Source organism: Kogia breviceps, chromosome 2 (assembly GCF_026419965.1).
Source record: "Kogia breviceps isolate mKogBre1 chromosome 2, mKogBre1 haplotype 1, whole genome shotgun sequence".
Taxonomy (NCBI): domain Eukaryota; kingdom Metazoa; phylum Chordata; class Mammalia; order Artiodactyla; family Physeteridae; genus Kogia; species Kogia breviceps.
In genome coordinates, this window is record NC_081311.1 from 95,782,368 (window position 1) to 95,803,839 (window position 21,472).

The window sequence follows — 21,472 nt, forward strand, 5'->3', positions numbered from 1 at the left end:
TGAGAGCATAACACACCCATTAACATGACTAAAATCAAAAAATTTTAGAAGTTAAAAACTAGTTTTCAGCTAGGATGTGGAAGAACTGGAACTCCTTATATGTTGCTAGTGGGAATGTTAAAAAGGTACCACTTTGGAAGATGATTTGGCAAATTCTTAACAAGTTAAACATACACCTACCATACAATCCAGCCAATTCCACTTGTAGGTGAAATGAAAATGTCTCTCCATGAATACTCTTAGCCTTATTCGTAGTGGTGCAAAATGGGAAACACCCTTTTTCATAAGGAAGTGTTTGTTCTTTTTCTCCTCCTCTTCAAGCAGTTTTATATGTAAAGCCTTTTTCTCACCATAATGTGTTTAATGTCTAATCTTTTCTTTTGCCACCACAGAAGATACCAGCTTTATCCTACCCTTCTTAGTACAGCAGATGGGAGTTGGGAGGGCTGGATTCTAGTCCTGGTTCTTGATGCTTTGTGCTGATCACCTGCCTTCTTGAGACCTCAGGGTTCTTACCTGCTGATTAAAGGGATTAAACAATACATATTCACTCATGTATATTTTTGAGCACCTGTCATGTGCCAGGCACTCTTTTAGGTACTGGCAACACGTTGAAGAAAATAGGCTATAGTACCTGCCCTCACTGGAACCCCAGTATTCATTAACCTATAATGTGCCAGGCACTGGCGTAGGTTTTGGGAAGACAGACCACTGTGTCTTAATCTCCAGGAATTTATGAATTAGTAGGAAAGAGAGACCAAACTAAGTAAACAGACAAAACTATAATTGTAAAAAATGTTTTGAAGGGAAGAATATGAGAGGAGACCCCTGCTTTAGTAGGGCTGTCAGGGGAGGCCTCTTTGTAGAGTGACAGTTGAGCTGAGATCTAAAGAGAGAAAGAGAAAAGGGGCTCCTGTTCACCCCGGTCATCGTCTCTCCTCTCAGAAATCTAGACCGAACGTAAGGCAGTGATTTGGTGTCTTGACTGCAGACATATCTAAATGAAAATAGTTTCATTGAGCTATCTGTTCTGTACCTCAGCCCTTTCTTCAGCGGTTTTCGCTGTCTAGTTCAGGGAATATAAATGGCAATAAATTAAATTTAATTATCCTTTCCGATGTTTAGTCAATACTTCTTTGGCCCAGAATTCATAAGTAAGTGAGAAACAAAAGATAAAATGAAGGTCTGTGCTCTGCTAAGCCTAAGACAGATGTTTCAGATGGGGGTCAGGCAGGCAAATTTGACTTCAGACAGGTTTCCTTTGGCCTACAGTATTTTCAGTCAAAAGAATTCACCTGACCCCCCACACTTTAGCATTTCCATTTAAAACTTTAGGCAACAGATTAGAATGTATGGGCTGCAGCCCCCTTTTATGGGATGCTTGTTCATACCTCACAGCCCCCTCCTGTTTGGCCGGCCTCATTTACTCCTGTCATCTGGTTGGCCTCCTGTGATTTTGTTTGTCAAAGAATCATCTCAACGGGTTTTTGTTTTGTGTTTAAACATGCCTGGGACTGGCCTGCTGTGAGTCTGATCTACTTACTGGTGCAGTGGGCTGGGTGATTCTAATGTTGGCTGGTGAGACCATAGCCCTGGCTGTGAACATACGGGGTTGGCCAAAAAGTGCCTTTGGTTTTTAAGTAAAAGTAAAAGACACAGTTTTCAGTTACACCAAGAACTTTATTGAACAATGTATTCACCATTTTGTTCCACTGCCTTCTGCCATTTTTCAGGCAACTTCATGATTCCATCTTCCCAAAACTTTTTATCTTTTTGAGCAAAGAACTGTGCCTGGTGCCTTTTACAGTCTGGGGAATTGACATTTTTTCCATTAAGTGAATTTTGTAAAGACTGAAATAAATGGAAATCCAAAGGTGCAATGTCTGGGTGAATACGGCGGATGAATCAGAACTTCCCAGCCAAGCTGTAACAGTTTTTGCCTGGTCATTAAAGAAAAGACATTCAGTCTTGCGTTATCCTGATGGAAGATTATGCATTTTCTGTTGACTAGTTCTGGATGCTTTTGATCGAGTGCTTCTTTCAGTTGGTCTAGTTGGGAGTAGTACTTTTTGGAATTAATCGTTTGGTTTTCTGGAAGAAGCTCATAATAGAGGACTTCCTTCTAATCTTACCATATACGCAACATCACCTTTTTTGGATGAAGACCAGCCTTTGGTGTGGTTGGTGGTGGTTCATCTCGCTTGCGCCACGATCGCTTCCCTTCCACATTATTGTACAGCATCCACTTTTCATCACCCGTCACAAATTGTTTTAAAAACGGAACATTTTCATTACGTTTAAGTAGAGAATCGCACGTGGAAATACGGTCAAGAAGGTTTTTTTTCGCTTAACTTACGTGGAACCCAAACATCAAAGCAATGAACAAAACCAAGCTGGTGTGAATGATTTTCAGCACTTGATTTGGATATTTTGAGTATGTCGTCTATCTCCTGTGTGGTATAACATTGATTGTTCTCAGTTAATGTCTCGATTTGATCGCTGTCAACCTCAGCTGGTCTACCCGACCATGGAGCATCATCCAGCGAGAAATCTCCAGCACGAAACTCCACAAACCACTTTTGACACGTTCGATCAGTCACAACACCTTCTCCATACACTGCACAAATCTTTTTTTTTTTGCATTTCAGTTGCATTTTTACCTTTCTTGAAATAGTAAAGCATAATATGCTGAAAATGTTGCTTTTTTTCTTCCATCTTCAATATTAAAATGGTTACACAAAAATTCACCAATTTTGATAAGTTTTTTTAAAAATGCAGTCTGATATGACAGCTGTCACAATACAGTCTAACAAAATTGTTTCGAATGAAGTTAAAGACAACTAAGTGCTACTAGAGCCATCTTACAGAAGAAACCGAAAGAACCTTTTGGCCACCTCAGTACCTTTTTACAAGATTCACAAGAAGCATGTGCTCTCAAGAGTGGGGACTTGTCTTGGTACCTTCTTATTTACCCTGTACCTGGAATACTTGGTAGTAGGTAGTTTAAATGCATATAACATAAGTGAATAAATTATATTTTCATTTTGGTATGTATTTGACCTTTAAAAGGTAAATGTACTTAAACAGTTTTCCTAGTTCAGATGTGTGGGATTTTTTAGAGTTTTCTTTGATAACACATTCCTGTGGTTTTAAGATCAAAATGTAAAAAGGAATACAGTGAGACGTCTCCTTGCCACTTCTGTTCTCTGTCTGACCAGTGCATCATGCTCTCTCCCATGAAAATATAAGCAAATGCAAACATATATTCTTATTTTTCCCCCCTTTTACTTAAAAAGGTGGCTTACTAAAAATAAGGCTCTGCCTTATGCCTCCTTTACTCTTGACATATCTTGAAGATCTTATCCTATTAGTAGAGAGCTTCTTCCTCATCCTTTTTTGTTTTTTACAGTTGAAAAATATGTTTAACTGTTTGGGCATATTATCGTTTATTTAGCAAGTACCCCCATTGAAGGATATTTGGATTTTTCCAGGCATTTGCTATTGTGAACAGTGCTACAGTTAGTACCTTTGTATGTATGGTTGTTTCATACACACACACAAGAGTGTGCAAAGTATATCTCTATGGTAAATTCTCCAAGTGGAATTGCTAGGTCAAAAGGTATATGCATATGTAATTTTTTTTTTTTTTTTTTTTTTTTTTTTTTTTTTTTGCGGTATGCGGGCCTCTCACTGTTGTGGCCTCTCCCATTGCGGAGCACAGGCTCCGGACGCGCAGGCCCAGCGGCCATGGCTCACGGGCTTAGTTGCTCCGCGGCATGTGGGATCTTCCCGGACCAGGGCACGAACCCGTGTCTCCTGCATCGGCAGGCGGATTCTCAACCACTGCGCCACCAGGGAAGCCCTGCATATGTAATTTTGATATATGTTACTTAATTGCCCTCTGTAGGGGTTGTAGTTTAATTATTATTTAAAACTAATTCTAATATTTGGGACAGTGTTTAAAAATTTCTTTTACTCTGTTTTTGTTCTGTTTTCTTTGCTGAGTTAGAGTTGTTACATGGTAGGTTATCTGAAATTTGGTAAGAATATTAAGATCGTTCTAGATTCTTGGTTTCCACTACTAACTTAACCCCCCCAATGGGTTCTCAGATTCATGTGCTAAATGAACATCAACTATATAATATTGTCTCCCACATACATACTGTATATTTCAAATGTATAAGATGCTATTGTATAATAAAGTGCTAATTCACTTAATACTGTGTCTATTTGAATATTTTATAATAAAAGTAATCTTTCTCTTACAGATATTCCTTTGAGGACCAGCCTGCCACCACCATTCAGAAATTATAAATATGGTAACCAATTTTTCTTAGTCTTTTAAGATATATATTAATATAATTTCACATTAGTTTTATATTGATGTGAATTTAAATTTGGTTTTCAAAAATGAATTTACTCTCTGTATATAAAAACCACTATGGAAGTTATTTAGAAATATAGGAATTCTAGTATATCATTAAATTGTAATTGTGTAGGGAGGTGTATGAATTGTATATTTCTCCTATTTGTGAGGAATAGCATGTTTGGCAAGCTGTTTAAAATGAATTTCTTTGTCAGGTAATCAGAAAAGAAGAAATGATTAAAGACTAGGAATTATAAGAAGAGATTTAACATTTTAGATGCCAGTAACTTAAGCATGTTACATAGTAATTTTATATGTTGCAATTATTGTTTTTAAAATGTAGTAATAAGGCAAGAGGCTGGGTTTCATTATTTATTATAAAGATGGTACAGTTATTAACCTTCAGGGTAGTGACACTCACCAAACTTTGAATTTGAGACTTCACTTGAGAATTACAATGCACCTAATAAATATTTCTGTTAAATGGTGCAGACATTTTTAAAGCATAAATTTTTTATTACCCTAGATCATTTTTGGAGTGGTTTTTAATTCTGCTGCCATTTGGTAGAGCAACTTATGACCTAAAATACTTTGAAATCACAATCTTCACCGTGTGTTTGCATTTTAATATCCAGAGACTAATTGTGAGGTCACAAGGGGTAGTCAAGCAGAAGTTAAAGGCACTGAGTGGAAAGTACTTTGATTTATTGGACTTAAAGAATTTACATACTAAATATTGAATAAGAGAAAGGAATAAAAAGCATGATTAACTAAATATGAAACTTCTCCAGTTTCGTCTTTTCATGGCTTTCAAAGTATCATGCCTTGAAATATAACCTTAAACTTGAATCAGCCTGCAAATGCCACTTAAAGTTAGCATAGCTACATATAGTTTCCCTTTTTGCATGGTGTGGGTGTGTATTCAAACTTGTGTTCCATGTAAGTTATTTTAAAAGATCAGTTTTAGATCATGAAATCATCAAAATATCTGACTGTTAATCATCACGGTGGTAAATAATATATTCCTGTCAATTTCTCCCTTTATGTATGTTAGTATTTGTTTTGTGTTTTTATGTGCTTCTATATTGGGTGCTATATGTTTTTATAAATAAATAAATTTATTTATTTATTTGGCTGCATCGGCTCTTTGTTGCAGTGCGCGGGCTTCTCTCTTGTGGCGCGTGGGCTCAGTAGTTGGGGCGCAGGCTGTAGAGCACATGGGCTTAGTTGACCCGCAGCATGTGGTATCTTAGTTCCCCGACCAGGGATCAAACCTGTGTCCCTTGCATTGGAAGGTGGATTCTTAACCACTGCACCACCAGGGAAGTCCCGGGTGCATATATGTTAATGAGTGTAATCCTCTTCTTGTATTGAGCCTTTTATCATTATATAGTGTCCTTTCTTTCTTTATGGCCTTTGTTATAAAGTCTATTTTGTCTTATATAAGTATTTCCACCCCTGCTTTCTTGTCCTTTTCATTTGCCTGAAATAGCTTAAAAAAATTTTGTTTTAGTTTTATATGTTTATTTTTTGAAGTATAGTTGATTTACAATGTTATGTTAATTTCTGCTGTGCAGCAGAGTGACTCAGTTATACATATATATACATTCTTTTTTATATTCTCTTCCATTATGGTTTATCCCAGTACATTGAATATAGTTCCCTGTGCTATATAGTAGGACCTTGTTGCCCATCCATTCTATACGTAATAGTTTGCATCTACTAACTCCAAAACTCTCAGTCCATCCCTCCCCCACACTCCTCCCCCTTGGCAACCACAAGTCTGTTCTCTATGTCTGTGAGTCTGTTTCTGCTTTGTAGATAGGGTTCATTTGTGTCATATTTTAGATTCCACACATAAGTGATATCATATGGTATTTGTCTTTCTCTTTCTGACTGACTTAGTGTGATAATCTCTAGTTGCATCCATGTTGCTGCAAATGGCATTGTTTCACTCTTTTTTATGGCTGAGCAGTATCCCACTGTATACATGTACCACATCTTCTTTATCCATTCCTCTGTCAGACATTTAGGATGTTTCCATGTCTTGGCTACTGTGAATAGTGCTTCTGTGAACATAGGGGTGAATGTATCTTTTTGAATTATAGTTTTGTCTGGATATATGCCCAGGAATGGGATTGTTGGATCATATGGTAGTTCTATTTTTTAGTTTTCTGAGGAACCTCCATACTGTTTTCCATAGTGGCTGCACCAAGTTACATTCCCACCAGCAGTGTAGGAGGGTTCCCCTTTCTCCACACCCTCTCCAGCATTTGTTATTTTATAGACTTTTTAATGATGACCATTCTGACCGGTGTGAGGTGGTACTAGTTGTAGTTTTTTTTTTTTTTTTTTTTTTTTTTTTTGTGGTACGCGGGCCTCTCACTGCCGTGGCCTCTCCCGTTGCGGAGCACAGGCTCGGGACGGGCAGGCTCAGCGGCCATGGCTCACAGGCCCAGCCGCTCCGCGGCACGTGGGATCTTCCCGGACCGGGGCACGAACCCGCGTCCCCTGCATCGGCAGGCGGACTCTCAACCACTGCGCCACCAGGGAAGCCCCTAGTTGTAGTTTTGATTTACATTTCTCTAATAATTAGTGATGTTGAGCATCTTTTCATGTGCCTATTGGCCATCTGTATGTCTTCTTTGGAGAAATGTCTATTTAGGTCTTCTGCCCATTTTTTGATTGGGTTGTTTGGTTTTTTATTGTTGAGTTGTATGAGCTGTTTGTATATTTTGGAAATTAAGCCCTTGTGGTCGCATCATTTGCAAATATTTTCTCCCATTCTGTAGATTGTCTTTTTGTTTTGTTTATGCTTTCCTTTGCTGTGCAAAAGCTTGTAAGCTTGATTAGGTCCTATTTGTTTATTTTTCTATTGCCTATTGCCTTGGGAGACTGACCTAAGAAAACATTGGTATGATTTATGTCAGAAAATGTTTTCTTCTAGGAGTTTTATGGTGTATTGTCTTATGTTTAAGTCTTTAAGCCATTTTGAGTTTATTTTTGTACATGGTGTGAGGGTGTGTTCTCATTTCATTGATTTACATGCAGCTATCCAACTTTCCCAGCGCCACTTGCTGAAGAGACTTTTTCCCATTTTGTATTCTTGCCTACTTTGTCAATGATTAATTGACTGTAGGTGTGTGGGTTTATTTCTTGGCTCTCTATTCTGTTCCATTGATCCATATGTCTGTTTTTGTACCAATATCACACCATTTTGATTACTGTAGCTTTGTAGTATTGTCTGAAGTCTAGAAGGGTTATGCCTCCTGCTTTGTTCCTTTTCCTCAGGATTGCTTTGGCAGTTCTGGGTCTTTTATGGTTCCATGCATGAAATATCTTTTTCCATCCCCTCACTTTCAATCTCTGTGTGTCCTTCACCCTAAAGTGAGTCCCTTGTAGGCAGCATACTGTAGGCTCTTGTTTTATTATCCAATCTTTCACTCTATGTCGTTTGATTGGAGCATTTAGTCCATTGACATTTAAGGTAATTATTGATAGATAGGTATTTATTCCCATTTTAAACATTGTTTTCCAGTTGATTTTGTATTTCTTCCTTGTTCCTTTTTCTTTGTTTTTCCATCGTAGTGGATAATGTACCTCTCATATTATTCCACCTTATTAACATTCTCTTGTCCTGTTATTTCTATACTACTCAGATGAATTGACAGGAAAAATGAATACATTTATCTGTGAAGAAATTAGAGAACCACCATGGCTTTGATAGATTTCAACTGACTGTCTTTATTTGGCTCTTTAACAATCTGCCACTTTGTGTTTGACAAGAAAGGCTGAAGTGTTACTTTCTCACCTGTCCTTGCCCTGCAGTATTGCTACACTCTCTATGGGACTGAACACACTGGGTGTTGGGGAGTGGAAAGGGCACAGACTCAGATTTCATTTTTGTTAGTTGCCATTTCTGTGCCCTTGGACAAAGGTCCAGTTCTCTCTGCCAGGCCACCAAGAGTCTGAGATTTCTCAGAGCCCTTCCTCCCATTTAATTGGCATCTACATCTATTACTGATTTACCCTGGCCAGACAGTGTGTTCATAAAGCACAGGGGATGTTGTTTTACTTCTAAATCCTTATCATTTAGGCATGGTGCATGTGTGCAGTAAATGTTGGTTGTTGTGCAGTGTGGGGCTGCTAATCCTGTTTGTTTCTAAGACTCTGTGACATTAAATACTCCACAAACATAAGATCTTGTTTTTATTTTTATGAGGTTGCTTTCCTCAAGGAATTTGCATTAAGGAAACAATATCCACAGAAGTTGTTTCTGTTAATAATGAAGATTATTTTCTTAAGAGGGAAAAACAAGTGAAAGAGATGATTTAACAAAGAAAAGGACATTAATACAACATCTTTTGCTAACTTGTCATTTCTCCTTTCTTACCTTCTTCCCAAGTCTTACCAATTTCTGTTGGAGAGAAAAATCTGGTGAAAATTTCTGTTCAAAGCATTTCTTTTTCTGCTTAAAAATGTGGCCTCTTTCTTGTGGGGTTCTAGAACCTATCAGAACAAAGATATTTCTAATTTAAAGACTTGTTAGCAAAATATGTAGAACATGATTAACATTTGGCAAGGTCAAACTACAGTTTTGCAAGTTGATTGCAAGGTCCTTTTGTTTTAAAAAAAAACGACTATTGGCTTCTTTAGTCTTCAGTAACAAACCGATATATATTTGCAGTGAGAAAAAGAGTGTAATAGGTAAGTCAGTATGATAGATAATTCACAAGTCACATTTGTTTATTTTCTTGTGTACATTGTAAGCTTATTTTTAGCAGTTGTGGCATATTTACATCCTAAGTGTATGTATTTCACTTAGGTTAGATTTATTTTTGTTTCTTAACAATTCATATAGTCCAGGGATTAGGCTAGGCTGACCTTATTTTAAAAATTGCAATAGGTAAATTGAAAGTTGACTATTTAAAATAATGGGTAATGCGGGGTGCTCGTTCTTAACTGAATAGGTATCCTATTCTTCTGTATTATTAGAACATAGTTAAATCAAGGTTTGTTTTTTTTAAACAGATTTTTTTTATTCAAACAGAAAGTCACAAAAATTATAATCATCCTCATCAGTTCACTCAGTCCCATGTAATTAATTTTCTTTTCATCTTGATCTTTTGTTAGCACTTTTATGAATTCATCAGTTTTCCATTAGAGTTCTGAAAATGCTTATTCATTCAGTTCAGGAGTATGGTCAGTTACCAGAAACCTGTGCTTGTCAGAGTCTTTTCCATGAATTCCTTGAAGATGAAACCCTTTTATAGGAACATTTTTGCAAAAGCATCAAAGTACACCCAGAACTGTTTGTAAATGACAAAAGACTTAAAAATGACCACAGTTAAAGATTTGATGAAAGTTCATAATAATGCATTTGACAAGGAAATTTAGTTATTTCTGAGATATACATTTTAAAATATAACTAGAATTATGACTTATAACATTATACCAGAACATATAAGATTTTTAGGAATTTCATGTAATATCTGAAACATTTATATTAACATATTTCCATACAAATAACTCAAAGAAAGTTTAGTATTAGTTGCTTTTTTGTTTTTTTTTAATTTTTGAATTTTATTTTATTTTATTTTTATACAGCAGGTTCTTATTAATCATCAGTTTTATACACATCAGTGTATACATGTCAATCCCAATCGCCCAATTCATCACACCACCATCCCCACCTCCCTGCCGCTTTTCCCCCTTGGTGTCCATACGTTTGTTCTGTACATCTCTGTCTCAACTTCTACCCTGCAAACTGGTTAATCTGTACGATTTTTCTAGGTTCCACATACTGTGTTAATATACAATATTTGTTTTTCTTTTTCTGACTTACTTCACTCTGTATAACAGTCTCTAGGTCCATCCACGTCTCAACAAATGACCCAATTTCGTTCCTTTTTGTGGCTGAGTAATATTCCATTGTATATATGTACCACAACTTCTTTATCCATTCATCTGTTGATGGGCATTTAGGTTGCTTCCAGGACCTGGCTATTGTAAATAGTGCTGCAATGAACATTGGGGTGCATGTGTCTTTTTGAATTATGGTTTTCTGTGGGTATATGCCCAGTAGTGGGATTGCTGGATCATATGGTAATTCTATTTTTAGTTTTGAAGGAACCTCCATACTGTTCTTCATAGTGGCTGTATCAATTTACATTTCTACCAACAGTGCAAGAGAGTTCCCTTTACTCCACACCCTCTTCAGCATTTGTTGTTTGTCGATTTTCTGATGATGGCCATTCTGACCGGTGTGAGGTGATACTCATTGTAGTTTTGATTTGCATTTCTCTAATAATTAGTGATGTTGAGCAGCTTTTCATATGCTTCTTGGCCATCTGTGTGTCTTCTTTGGAGAAATGTCTATTTAGGGCTTCTGCCCATTTTTGGATTGGGGTGTTTGTTTCTTTAATATTGAGCTGCATGAACTGTTTATATATTTTGGAGATTAAGCCTTTGTTGATTCATTTGTAAATATTTTCTCCCATTCTGAGGGTTGTTTTTCCATCTTGTTTAAGGTTTCCTTTGCTGTGCAAAAGCTTTGAATTTTCATTTGGTCCCATTTGTTTATTTTTGTTTTTATTTCCATTACTCTAGGAGCTGGATGATAAAAGATCTTGCTGTGATTTTTGGCAAAGAGTGTTCTTCCTATGTTTTCCTCTAAGAGTTTTATAGAGTCCTGCCTAACATGTAGGTCTCGAATCCATTTTGAGTATATTTTTGTGTATGGTGTTAGGGAGTGTTCTAATTTCATTCTTTTACATGTAGCTGTCCAGTTTTCCCAGCACCACTTATTGAAGAGACTGTCTTTTCTCCATTGTATATACTTGCCTCCTTTGTCATAGATTAGTTGACCATAGGTGCGTGGGTTTATCTCTGGGCTTTCTATCTTGTTCCATTGATCTGTGTTTCTGTTTTTGTGCCAGTACCATATTGTCTTGATTACTGTAGCTTTGTAGTATAGTCTGAAGTCAGGGAGTCTGATTCCTCCCACTCTGTTTTTTTCCCTCAAGACTGCTTTGGCTATTCGGGGTCTATGGTGTCTCCATAGAAATTTTAAGGTATTTTGTTCTAGTTCTGTAAAAAATGCCATTGGTAATTTGATAGGGATAGCATTGAATCTGTAGATTGCTTTGGGTAGTATAGTCATTTTCACAATATTGATTCTTCCAATCCAAGAACATGGTATATCTCTCCATCTGTTGGTATCATCTGTAATTTCTTTCATCAGTGTCTTATAGTTTTCTGCATACAGGTCTTTTGTCTCCCTAGGTAGGTTTATTCCTAGGTATTTTATTCTTTTTGTGGCAGTGGTCAAGGGAGTGTTTCCTTAATTTCTCTTTCAGATTTTTCATCATTAGTGTATAGGAATGCAAGAGATTTCTGTGCATTAATGTTGTATCCTGCAACTTTATACCAAATTCATTGATTAGCTCTAGTAGTTTTCTGGTGGCATCTTTATAATTCTCTGTGTATAGTATCATGTCATCTGCACACAGTGACAGTTTTACTTCTTCTTTTCCAATTTGTATTCCTTTTATTTCTTTTTCTTCTCTGATTGCCGTGGCTAGGACTTCCAAAGCTATGTTGAATAATAGTGGTGACAGTGGACATCCTTGTCTCGTTCCTGATCTTAGAGGAAATGCTTTCAATTGTTCACCATTGAGAATGATGTTTGCTGTGGGTTTGTCGTATATGGCCTTTATTATGTTGAGGTAGGTTCCCTCTATCCCCACTTTCTGGAGAGTTTTTATCATAAACGGGTGTTGAATTTTGTCAAAAGCTTTTTCTGCATCTATTGAGATGCAGATCATATTTTTTTTTATTCCTCAATTTGTTAATATGGTGTATCACATTGATTGATTTGCATATACGGAAGAATCCTTGCATCCCTGGGATAAATCCCACTTGATCATGGTGTATGATCCTTTTAATGTGTTGTTGGATTGTTTGCTAGTATTTTGTTGAGGATTTTTGCATCTATATTCATCAGTGATACTTGTCTGTAATTGTCTTCTTTTGTAGTATCTTTGTCTGGTTTTGGTATCAGGGTGATGGTGGCCTCATAGAATAAGTTTGGGAGTGTTCCTTCCTCTGCAATTTTTTGGAAGAGTTTGAGAAGGATGGGTGTTAGCTCTTCTCTAAATGTTTGAAAGAATTCACCTGTGAAGCCATCTGGTCCTGGGCTTTTGTTTGTTGGAAGATTTTTAATCACAGTTTCAATTTCATTACTTGTGATTGGTCTGTTCATATTTTCTGTTTTGTCCTGGTTCACTCTTGGAAGGTAATACCTTTCTAAGAATTTGTCCATTTCTTCCAGGTTGTCCATTTTATTGGCATAGAGTTGCTTGTAATAGTGTCTTAGGATGCTTTGTATTTCTGTGGTGTCTGTTTTAACTTCTCCTTTTTCATTTCTGATTTTATTGATTTGAGTCCTTTCCCTCTTTTTCTTCATGAGTCTGGCTAATGGTTTATCAATTTTGTTTATCTTCTCAAAGAACCAGCCTTTAGTTTTATTGATCTTTGCTATTGTTTTCTTTGTTTCTATTTCATTTATTTTTGCTCTCATCTTTATGATTTCTTTCCTTCTGCTAACTTTGGGTATTGTTTGTTCTTCTTTCTCTAGTTCCTTTAGGTGTAAGGTTAGATTGTTTATTTGAGATTTTTCTTGTTTCTTGAGGTAGGCTTGTATAGTTATAAACTTCCCTCTTAGAACTGCTTTTGCTGCATCCCATAGGTTTTGGATCGTCGTGTTTTCATTGTCATTTGTCTCTAGGTATGTTTTGATTTCCTGCTTGATTTCTTCAGTGATCTCTTGGTTATTTAGTAACGTATTGTTTAGCCTCCGTGTGTTTGTGTTTTTTACGTTTTTTTTCCCCTGTAATTAATTTCCAATCCCATAGCGTTGTGGTCAGAAAAGATGCTTGATATGATTTCAATTTTCTTAAATTTACTGAGGGTTAATTTGTGACCCAAGATGGGATCTATCCTGGAGAATGAATGTTCCATGTACACTTGAGAAGAAGGTGTAATCTGCTGTTTTTGGATGGAATGTCCTATAAATACCAATTAAATCTATCTGGTCTGTTGTGTCATTTAAAGCTTCTGTTTCCTTATTTATTTTCATTTTGCATGATCTGTCCATTGGTGTAAGTGAGGTGTTAAAGTCCCCCACTATTACTGTGTTACTGTCAATTTCCTCTTTTATAGCTGTTAGCAGTTGCCTTAGGTATTGAGGTGCTCCTATGTCGGGTGCATATATAGTAATTGTTATATCTTCTTCTTGGATTGATTTCTTGATCATTATGTAGTGTCCTTCCTTGTCTCTTGTAACATTCTTTATTTTAAAGTCTATTTTATCTGATACGAGTATTGCTACTCCAGCTTTCTTTTGATTTCCATTTGCATGGAATATCTTTTTCCATCCCCTCACTTTCAGTCTGTATGTGTCCCTAGGTCTGAAGTGGGTGTCTTGTAGACAGCATATATATGGGTCTTGTTTTTGTATTCATTCAGCAAGCCTGTGTCTGTTGGTTGGAGCATTTAATCTGTTCACATTTAAGGTAATTATCGATATGTATGTTCCTATGACCATTTTCTTAACTGTTTTGGGTTTATTTTTGTAGGTCCTTTTCTTCCCTTGTGTTTCCCACTTAGAGAATTTCCTTTAGCATTTGTTGTAGAGCTGGTTTGGTGGTGCTGAATTCTCTTAGCTTTTGCTTGTCTGTAAAGCTTTTGATTTCTCCATCGAATCTGAATGAGATCCTTGCCGGGTAGAGTAATCTTGGTTGTAGGTTCTTCCCTTTCATTACTTTAAGTATATCATGGCACTCCCTTCTGGCTTGTAGAGTTTCTGCTGAGAAATCAGCTGTTAACCTTATGGGAGTTCCCTTGTATGTTATTTGTCTTTTTTCCCTTGCTGCTTTCAATAATTTTTCTTTGTCTTTAATTTTTGCCAGTTTGATTACTATGTGTATTGATGTGTTTCTCCTTGGGTTTATCCTGTATGGGACTCTCTGCGCTTCCTGGACTTGGGTGGCTATTTCTCTTCCCATGTTAGGTAAGTTTTCGACTATAATCTTTTGAAATATTTTCTCTGGTCCTTTCTCTCTCTCTTCTCCTTCCGGGACCCCTATAATGCGAATGTTGTTGCGTTTAATGTTGTCCCAGAGGTCTCTTAGGCTGTCTTAATTTCTTTTCATTTTTTTTTCTTTATTCTGTTCCACAGCCGTGAGTTCCACCATTCTGTCTTCGAGGTCACTTATCCGTTTTTGTGCGCCTCAGTTATTCTGCTATTGATTCTTTCTAGTGTATTTTTCATTTCAGTTACTGTATTGTTCATCTCTGTTTGTTTGTTCTTTAATTCTTCTAGGTCTTTGTTAAACATTTCTTGCATCCTCTTGATCTTTGCCTCCATTCTTTTTCTGAGGTCCTGTATCGTCTTCACTATCATTATTCTGAATTTTTTTTCTGGAAGGTTGCCTATCTCCAGTTCATTTAATTGTTTTTCTGGGGTTTTATCTTGTTCCTTCATCTGGTACATAGCCCTCTGCCTTTTAATCTTCTCTGTCTTTCTGTGAATGTGGTTTTTGTTCCACAGGCTGCAGGATTGTAGTTCTTCTTGCTTCTACTGTCTGCCCTCTGGTGGATGATGCTCTCTAAGAGGCTTGATGGGAGGGACTGGTGGTAGGTAGAGCTGACTGTTGCCCTGGTGGGCAGAGCTCAGTAAAACTTTAATCCACTTGACTATTGATCAGTGGGGCTGAGTCCCTCCCTATTGGTTGTTTGTCCTGAGGCAAGCCAACACTGGAGCCTACCTGGGCTCTTTGGTGGGGCTGATGACAGAGTCTGGGAGGGCTTACGCCAAGGGGTACTTCCCAAAACTTCTGCTGTCAGTGTCTTTGTCCCCACAGTGAGCCACAGCCACCCCCTTCTGCCTCTGCAGGAGACCCTCCAACACTAGCAGGTAGGTCTGGTTTAGTGTTCTATGGGGTCACTGCTCTTTCCCCTGGGTCCCGATGCACACACTACTTTGTGTGTGCCCTCCAAGAGTGGAGTCTCTGTTTCCCCCAGTCCTGTTGAAGTCTTGCAATCACTTCCCACTAGGCTTCAAAGTCTGATTCTCTAGGAATTCCTCCTCCTGTTGCCGGACCCCCAGGTTGGGAAGCCTGAGGTGGGGCTCAGAACCTTCACTCCAGTGGGTGGACTTCTCTGGCATAAGTGTTTTCCAGTTTGTCAGTCACCCACCCAGCAGTTATGGGATTTGATTTTATTGTGATTGCGCCCCTCGTACTGTCTCACTGTGGCTTCTCCTTTGTCTTTGGCTGTGGGGTATCTTTTTTGGTGAGTTCCAGTGTCTTCCTGTCAGTAATCGTCCAGCAGCTAGTTGTGATTCTGGTGTTCTCGCAAGAGGGAGTGAGAGCACGTACTTCTAGTCCGCCATCTTGGTTCCTCCCTTTTCTGGGATTTTATCTTGTTTCATTTTCATTTCACTGAATTCCTTGTTAAACCAAACAGTGTGATTGATAGAAATGAATTTTAGTTTAAGGTTAAGAGTCTATTCAGACATAATAACACATGTAATCATAATGCATTAATTAAATTATTAGATAAAACTGAGTGGAGAATTGGATACTTTCTAAATTGAGTAAAGCAGATTAGATGGTGTGAGCCTGTGTAGTATTTCAAAACCAGGAAACAGTAGTACTCTTTGGGTATTAGCAGGCTTACTCAGATTACCAGTGATCCTCGATGGTGTTTGAATTCTGAGAGTGGTAACAAGTTGTTTGTATGATTTGACCTCCTGTCACCGAATCTATTCTGAGAGATTAATAGATTAGTAATAGTAGTAGTACTAGACATTAACAAAGTCTGTCTTAATTTAAGACAGACTGTTTTTTTTAAACCTTATTTGCTAATCTTAGCATTTAGCCACTCTAACAAACAGGGTAGAATAATGTTATTCACCTGTCTTGTAAGGGAAACTGTGCTGAGTTGACTTCAGGTTATGGTACAAACACAGTTGTGTGTTTCAAAGGTCAGGACTTTAAAATATCTTTATACAGTGATCTTTAATTTTAATGATATGCAAACGTAATTTTTACTATACTGTGTACTAGAGGTTTAAGTGAACCTGATCAGAAGGCAGAGACTCAGATTTCTCAATTTCATAGCTGCCACCTTCCCCCCATCTCACTTTAATAGTTTGAAATGAAGTTTTAGAATAGTTTTAGTAAAAAGACAACTTTTTTTTTTTTTCTTTCAGATAAACTAAAGATTGTTCATCAAGCACATAAATCAAAGGTATGTTTCGTATGTACAGTATCTGGCACACACATAGCAAGTAATCAGTTTTGGTTGACTTAGTGAATAAATGAATGAACACATGTACTTCTAAAATATTTTCCATTATAATAGCATTTTAAATTTTGTAGCTACCCTTTCTATAGCCTTACTTTTCTATTAAAGGGAAAACAAAAACCACCTCTAAGTCATATTCCTGTTAGTAGATCCTTTAAATTAAAGTGTTAATTTTAAAAAAGCAACGTTATATATCAAGCAAATGTGTAACATAAAATAAGCATAAAACTTGGTAAAATAAATTCAGATTACATATAAAGGAAGTCAAGTATTATCTGTCAGTCCAATTTCTTTGATTTTCTTAATTCTGTACCAGAAGAAGAGAGCCAAACGCAGATGAAAATAACATGTTTTTTTCTGATTTGACTCTTCCCGTGTATAAGAGAAGGCCCCCGACTGTGGCTCTTGGGAACAGACCTATTAGTTCTACAGAGGACATGGCCTTCCCCAAAAGAGGACCGATTAGTTATGTTTTTATAGTATATTTCCATTTCTGTTTTCTTACTTTTTAGAGTGATGTTTTTATGTTTGCTTCCCATACAGATAGAGTGATCTTTTTTCTTGAATCTCAGTGACCTTGTGTAGACTTCTCATTAAAGTAATAATCTTCTCTATTATACAGACTACTCAAGGACAAGGGACTGTATCTTATTCTTCATATCTCCAATACCTAGCACAATGCCTCATTCATAGGATTGTTTCCATAACAATTTTTGAAGGAAATATTTTATGAATTCATTTAATTTCATTCTCTTCTCTAGTCATAGATAGATGTCCTCCATAAACTCAATCAGCTTTGAAATAAACGTATAACAAAAGATCATAAAGAAGTTGGCCTGAGGGTATGTCTGTTGACTATGAATTAGTAACTCAAAAACATTTTTTTTCTGATGGCTTAAAACAACACACATTTATTCTCTTATAGTTCAGGAGGTCAGAAATCTGAAATCAGTTTCCCTGGGCTAAAATCAAGCTGGGTCTTTCCAACAACTTTATTTTTTTATACCAAGGATTATATATACAAATTTGACAGTATCCATTGTCAAACACTTTAAAATTTAGTGCTTGTGTGTGTCTGGGACTGTGGTGTGGGATCTGTACTTTGTATCGATGCTAGAATTGTATCTGTCCACAGACTCCATCCACTTTCTCTTCTCCAAGCCAGGACCCTTTACAACCTTGTCCCTAAAACGTGGAGAGTAGGAAGCTTGGTCTGATTGTAGAAGGGAAATATATAAAATGAAGTCAAAATGAAACAGTATATGGGGCTTCCCTGGTGGCGCAGTGGTTGAGAATCCGCCTGCCGATGCAGGGGACACGGGTTCGTGCCCCGGTCCGGGAAGATCCCACATGCCGCGGAGCAACTAAGCCCGTGAGCCATGGCCGCTGGGCCTGCGCGTCCGGAGCCTGTGCTCCGCAACGGGAGAGGCCACAGCAGTGAGAGGCCCGCGTACCGCAAAATAAATAAATAAAAAAAAAAAAAAAAAAAAAAAAAAAAGAAACAGTATGCTCTTTGAAAAGGTTGTCATTCTCTATTCAGTGTTGCATTTTTACATCATTGAGCTCATGTTTCCTAAAAGGAATAAGTAAATTATTCCTTTATCCTTAATGAAGACCTAGTTCATAATATTCAAATAATCAGTATTATTACATTTTTTTAAAATCAGGAAATTTTCCTGCTATAGTTGGAAATATCTTAGAATTGTTTTCTTATTTTTAAAATATATGTTCCATCTTGGCATGTTAGAGTTGAAAAATTAGGGCCTATTTTTTAGTTGAACAATGTATTTACTTAAAGAAAGAGTCCCAGAACAAATTAAGTCACTTAGAATGTTTCTGGAATCTGGCTTTATAAACTTTCATCTAAACCATAATCATTCTAGTTAAGTACAGACTATAAACCCCAGAGATGGTTCTTCAAATTTCCTCTTTAACTTTTGTAAGGAAGAAGTCAGTATATTTTCACAGGTATGTTTTTAAGACTTAAAAAATTTACCCACATGTCCTCATTTGTGCCTTTTCCAACTACCAGACATTTTTGTCATTTTTCCATGTGCATTCTACTCCTCATTTGCAGGGCCTATAAGTATCACTGGCCCAGAGTGTCAGTATTCCAACCCATCTGTAATTTTAATCTCCTTCCTTAGCCAAAGGGAGAGACTTCCAAATAACTCCTGTATCTTAAAGAACTTGTTCACAAAAGGCATTTTCCCTATTTCCCGAATTTTCTAGGTCCAAAGACTTTCTTAATTACAATTACCAGGTATACACAGAAATTTCTTGCCATCACAATAAAAAGGTGACTGGATACCTTCCCACCAGAGCCTCCTGTTTGGATGATGAGCTCAGTGTTTATTGAATGAATCAATAGTTACAAATAATTACCATAATATGATTTATTTTTTTTATCAAGAAAATGTATTTGTGTGTCTGTATGTGTATTTTGATTATAATCAGTAGGCTACTTGTAAAGTCATAATTCCTATCAAAAAGATTTGAAAGAAAAACCATAATTTCTATCTTATATTTTGTGAGTTTGGAAACCAGATAGCTATCCTTGTTAAAAGTTTATGAAAGGAAGAAGTCATGCTCTGGAATAAACTTAGTAAGAAATATGCAAGATCTTTAAGAAGACTTTAAAATGCCAGTGAGGGTATTCAGTTGTCCAGACTCATTGAGCTGAACTTCTCTTAAGATCTATGCATTTTCGTTATGTGAAATTTTACCTCAATTTAACAAAAAAGTAAAGCATGTAAAGAGGGGTACAAGATGAGACTTAAATGGAAATATTAGGATATTTGGATGGGAAGATGTAACAGCAAGATGTCAGTTCTCTCATAGTTAATTTACAAATTTAATGCCACCCAAATAAAATTCTACAGTTGTGTGTATATATGTATTTGTATATATATATGTGTGTGTGTGTGTGTGTAGATGTGTGTGTGTGTGTATATATATATATATATATATATATATATATATATAAGCTAAAGAAAGTGATTATAAAACTAACATGCAAAAAATAAATAATGAAGAATAGTCAGAAAAAAGAAATGAAAGTGACTAACACTGGCACATATTAAGACATTTTATAAAACTATACTAGTTAAAACAGTGTGGTACTGTCACATGAACTGTTAGTTCAATGGCACAGAATTAGAAGCCCCAAAATAGACCTAATTATATATAGGAATTTAATATGTATTAAATATTGCATTTCAAATTTATGGAGAAAATATGGAGGATTCAGTAAATGTTATTGGAACAACTAGGTAGACATCTAGAAAACAGTTAAATTGAATCCATATCCTTTTCTTTATGCCAAAATAAATACTCATTGGGTTAATGACATAAATCTAAGATGAAACCCATAGGTGAGGGTAGAAATGAAATAGATTAACATGAGTGGATAATTAGTTCAGGTCACGTGATGGGTACAGGAGAGTTCATTGTACTATTCTGTATACATTGTATGTTTGAAATTCTCTATGATTAAAAGTTTAAAAGATGAAATTAAGTAAAATATTTGAAGTAAAATGGAATTTTAAAAGTAGTCTTAGACTGAAGGTCCAAATATGATAGGAAAATAAAAGATTGATACATTTTACTTTATTCATTAATTTATTCAACAAACATTCAGCACCTTCTTTTTAAAAAAAACACCATAAGAAAAATGAAGGAACAACTGAAAAACTGAGAGAAAATTTTCTAACTTATATTACAGATAAGGCCTAATTTTACAATTCCATTTAAAAACTTATCCTACAAGTTTCTTAAAAAATATTCAAATCTTTACTTAAAATAAATACAGATTAAGACTATACTTAATTTATATCTGCTGGATTGGCAGAGATCAGAAGATTTTGATAAGACACTGTGTTGGTGAGGATGTGGGAAACAGAGACTCTCAGTGATAGGTAGCATTGGTATAAATGGGTACTGCTTCTTTGAAGAGTAATTTGGCGGTATCTGTCAAAATAAAAATTGCCTTTACTCTCTGACTCAGCAGTTCTACTTCTAGGAATTTATCTTACAGATAAAACTTATGTGAAAAAAAAACAACCAAACAAAAAAAACCATGCAAAACAATATATGTACAAGGATATTTGTTGCAGGATTGTGTATGGTAGGAAGAGATACGAAACAACCTGAATGTCCATCACAGGGACAGAGAGGGAGAGTTAATACTTTCATTGGAATATGCTGCAACCTTGATAAATTATGAGGCAGCTCTTACACTGATGTTGAATGACTTTAAGATATTTTAAGAGAAAAAAGTAAGGTGTTAGAACACAGCATATAATATGCCATTATTTGTGTGAAAAAGTTTACAGGGGCTTCCCTGGTGGCGCAGTGGTTGAGAATCCGCCTGCCAATGCAGGGGTTCGTGCCCTGGTCCGGGAGGAGCCCACGTGCCGCAGAGTGGCTGGGTCCGTGAGCCATGGCCGCTGAGCCTGCGCCTCCGGAGCCTGTGCTCTGGAACGGGAGAGGCCACAACAGTGAGAGGCCTGCGTACCGCAAAAAAAAAAAAAAAAAAAAAAAGTTTACCTGCACATCTCCACCTGCATGTACACATACAGGGACAGTCTCTCGAAGGATACATAAGAATTAATACAAATTCTCTGGAGAAGAACTAGTTGGATGGGGTTGGGAGGAGACTACTTCTCACTCTGTCCATATGTACTTGGAGAATTTTGTATTGTGAGTATGTATTATCTATTCTAAAATGATTTT

General features: G+C 36.6%; 1 protein-coding gene across 2 annotated transcripts in view; it reads left to right on the forward strand.

The window, feature by feature from the left end:
• Positions 1 to 21,472, forward strand: part of C2H2orf76 (chromosome 2 C2orf76 homolog) — an 87,400-nt gene that overhangs the window by 56,541 nt on the left and 9,387 nt on the right. For both annotated transcript variants that reach the window (XM_059051909.2, XM_067025869.1), the window contains 2 exons: positions 4,269 to 4,319; positions 16,644 to 16,681. In XM_059051909.2, the coding sequence (XP_058907892.1) occupies positions 4,269 to 4,319; positions 16,644 to 16,681 (89 nt within the window). The remainder of the gene's footprint in view (positions 1 to 4,268; positions 4,320 to 16,643; positions 16,682 to 21,472) is intronic.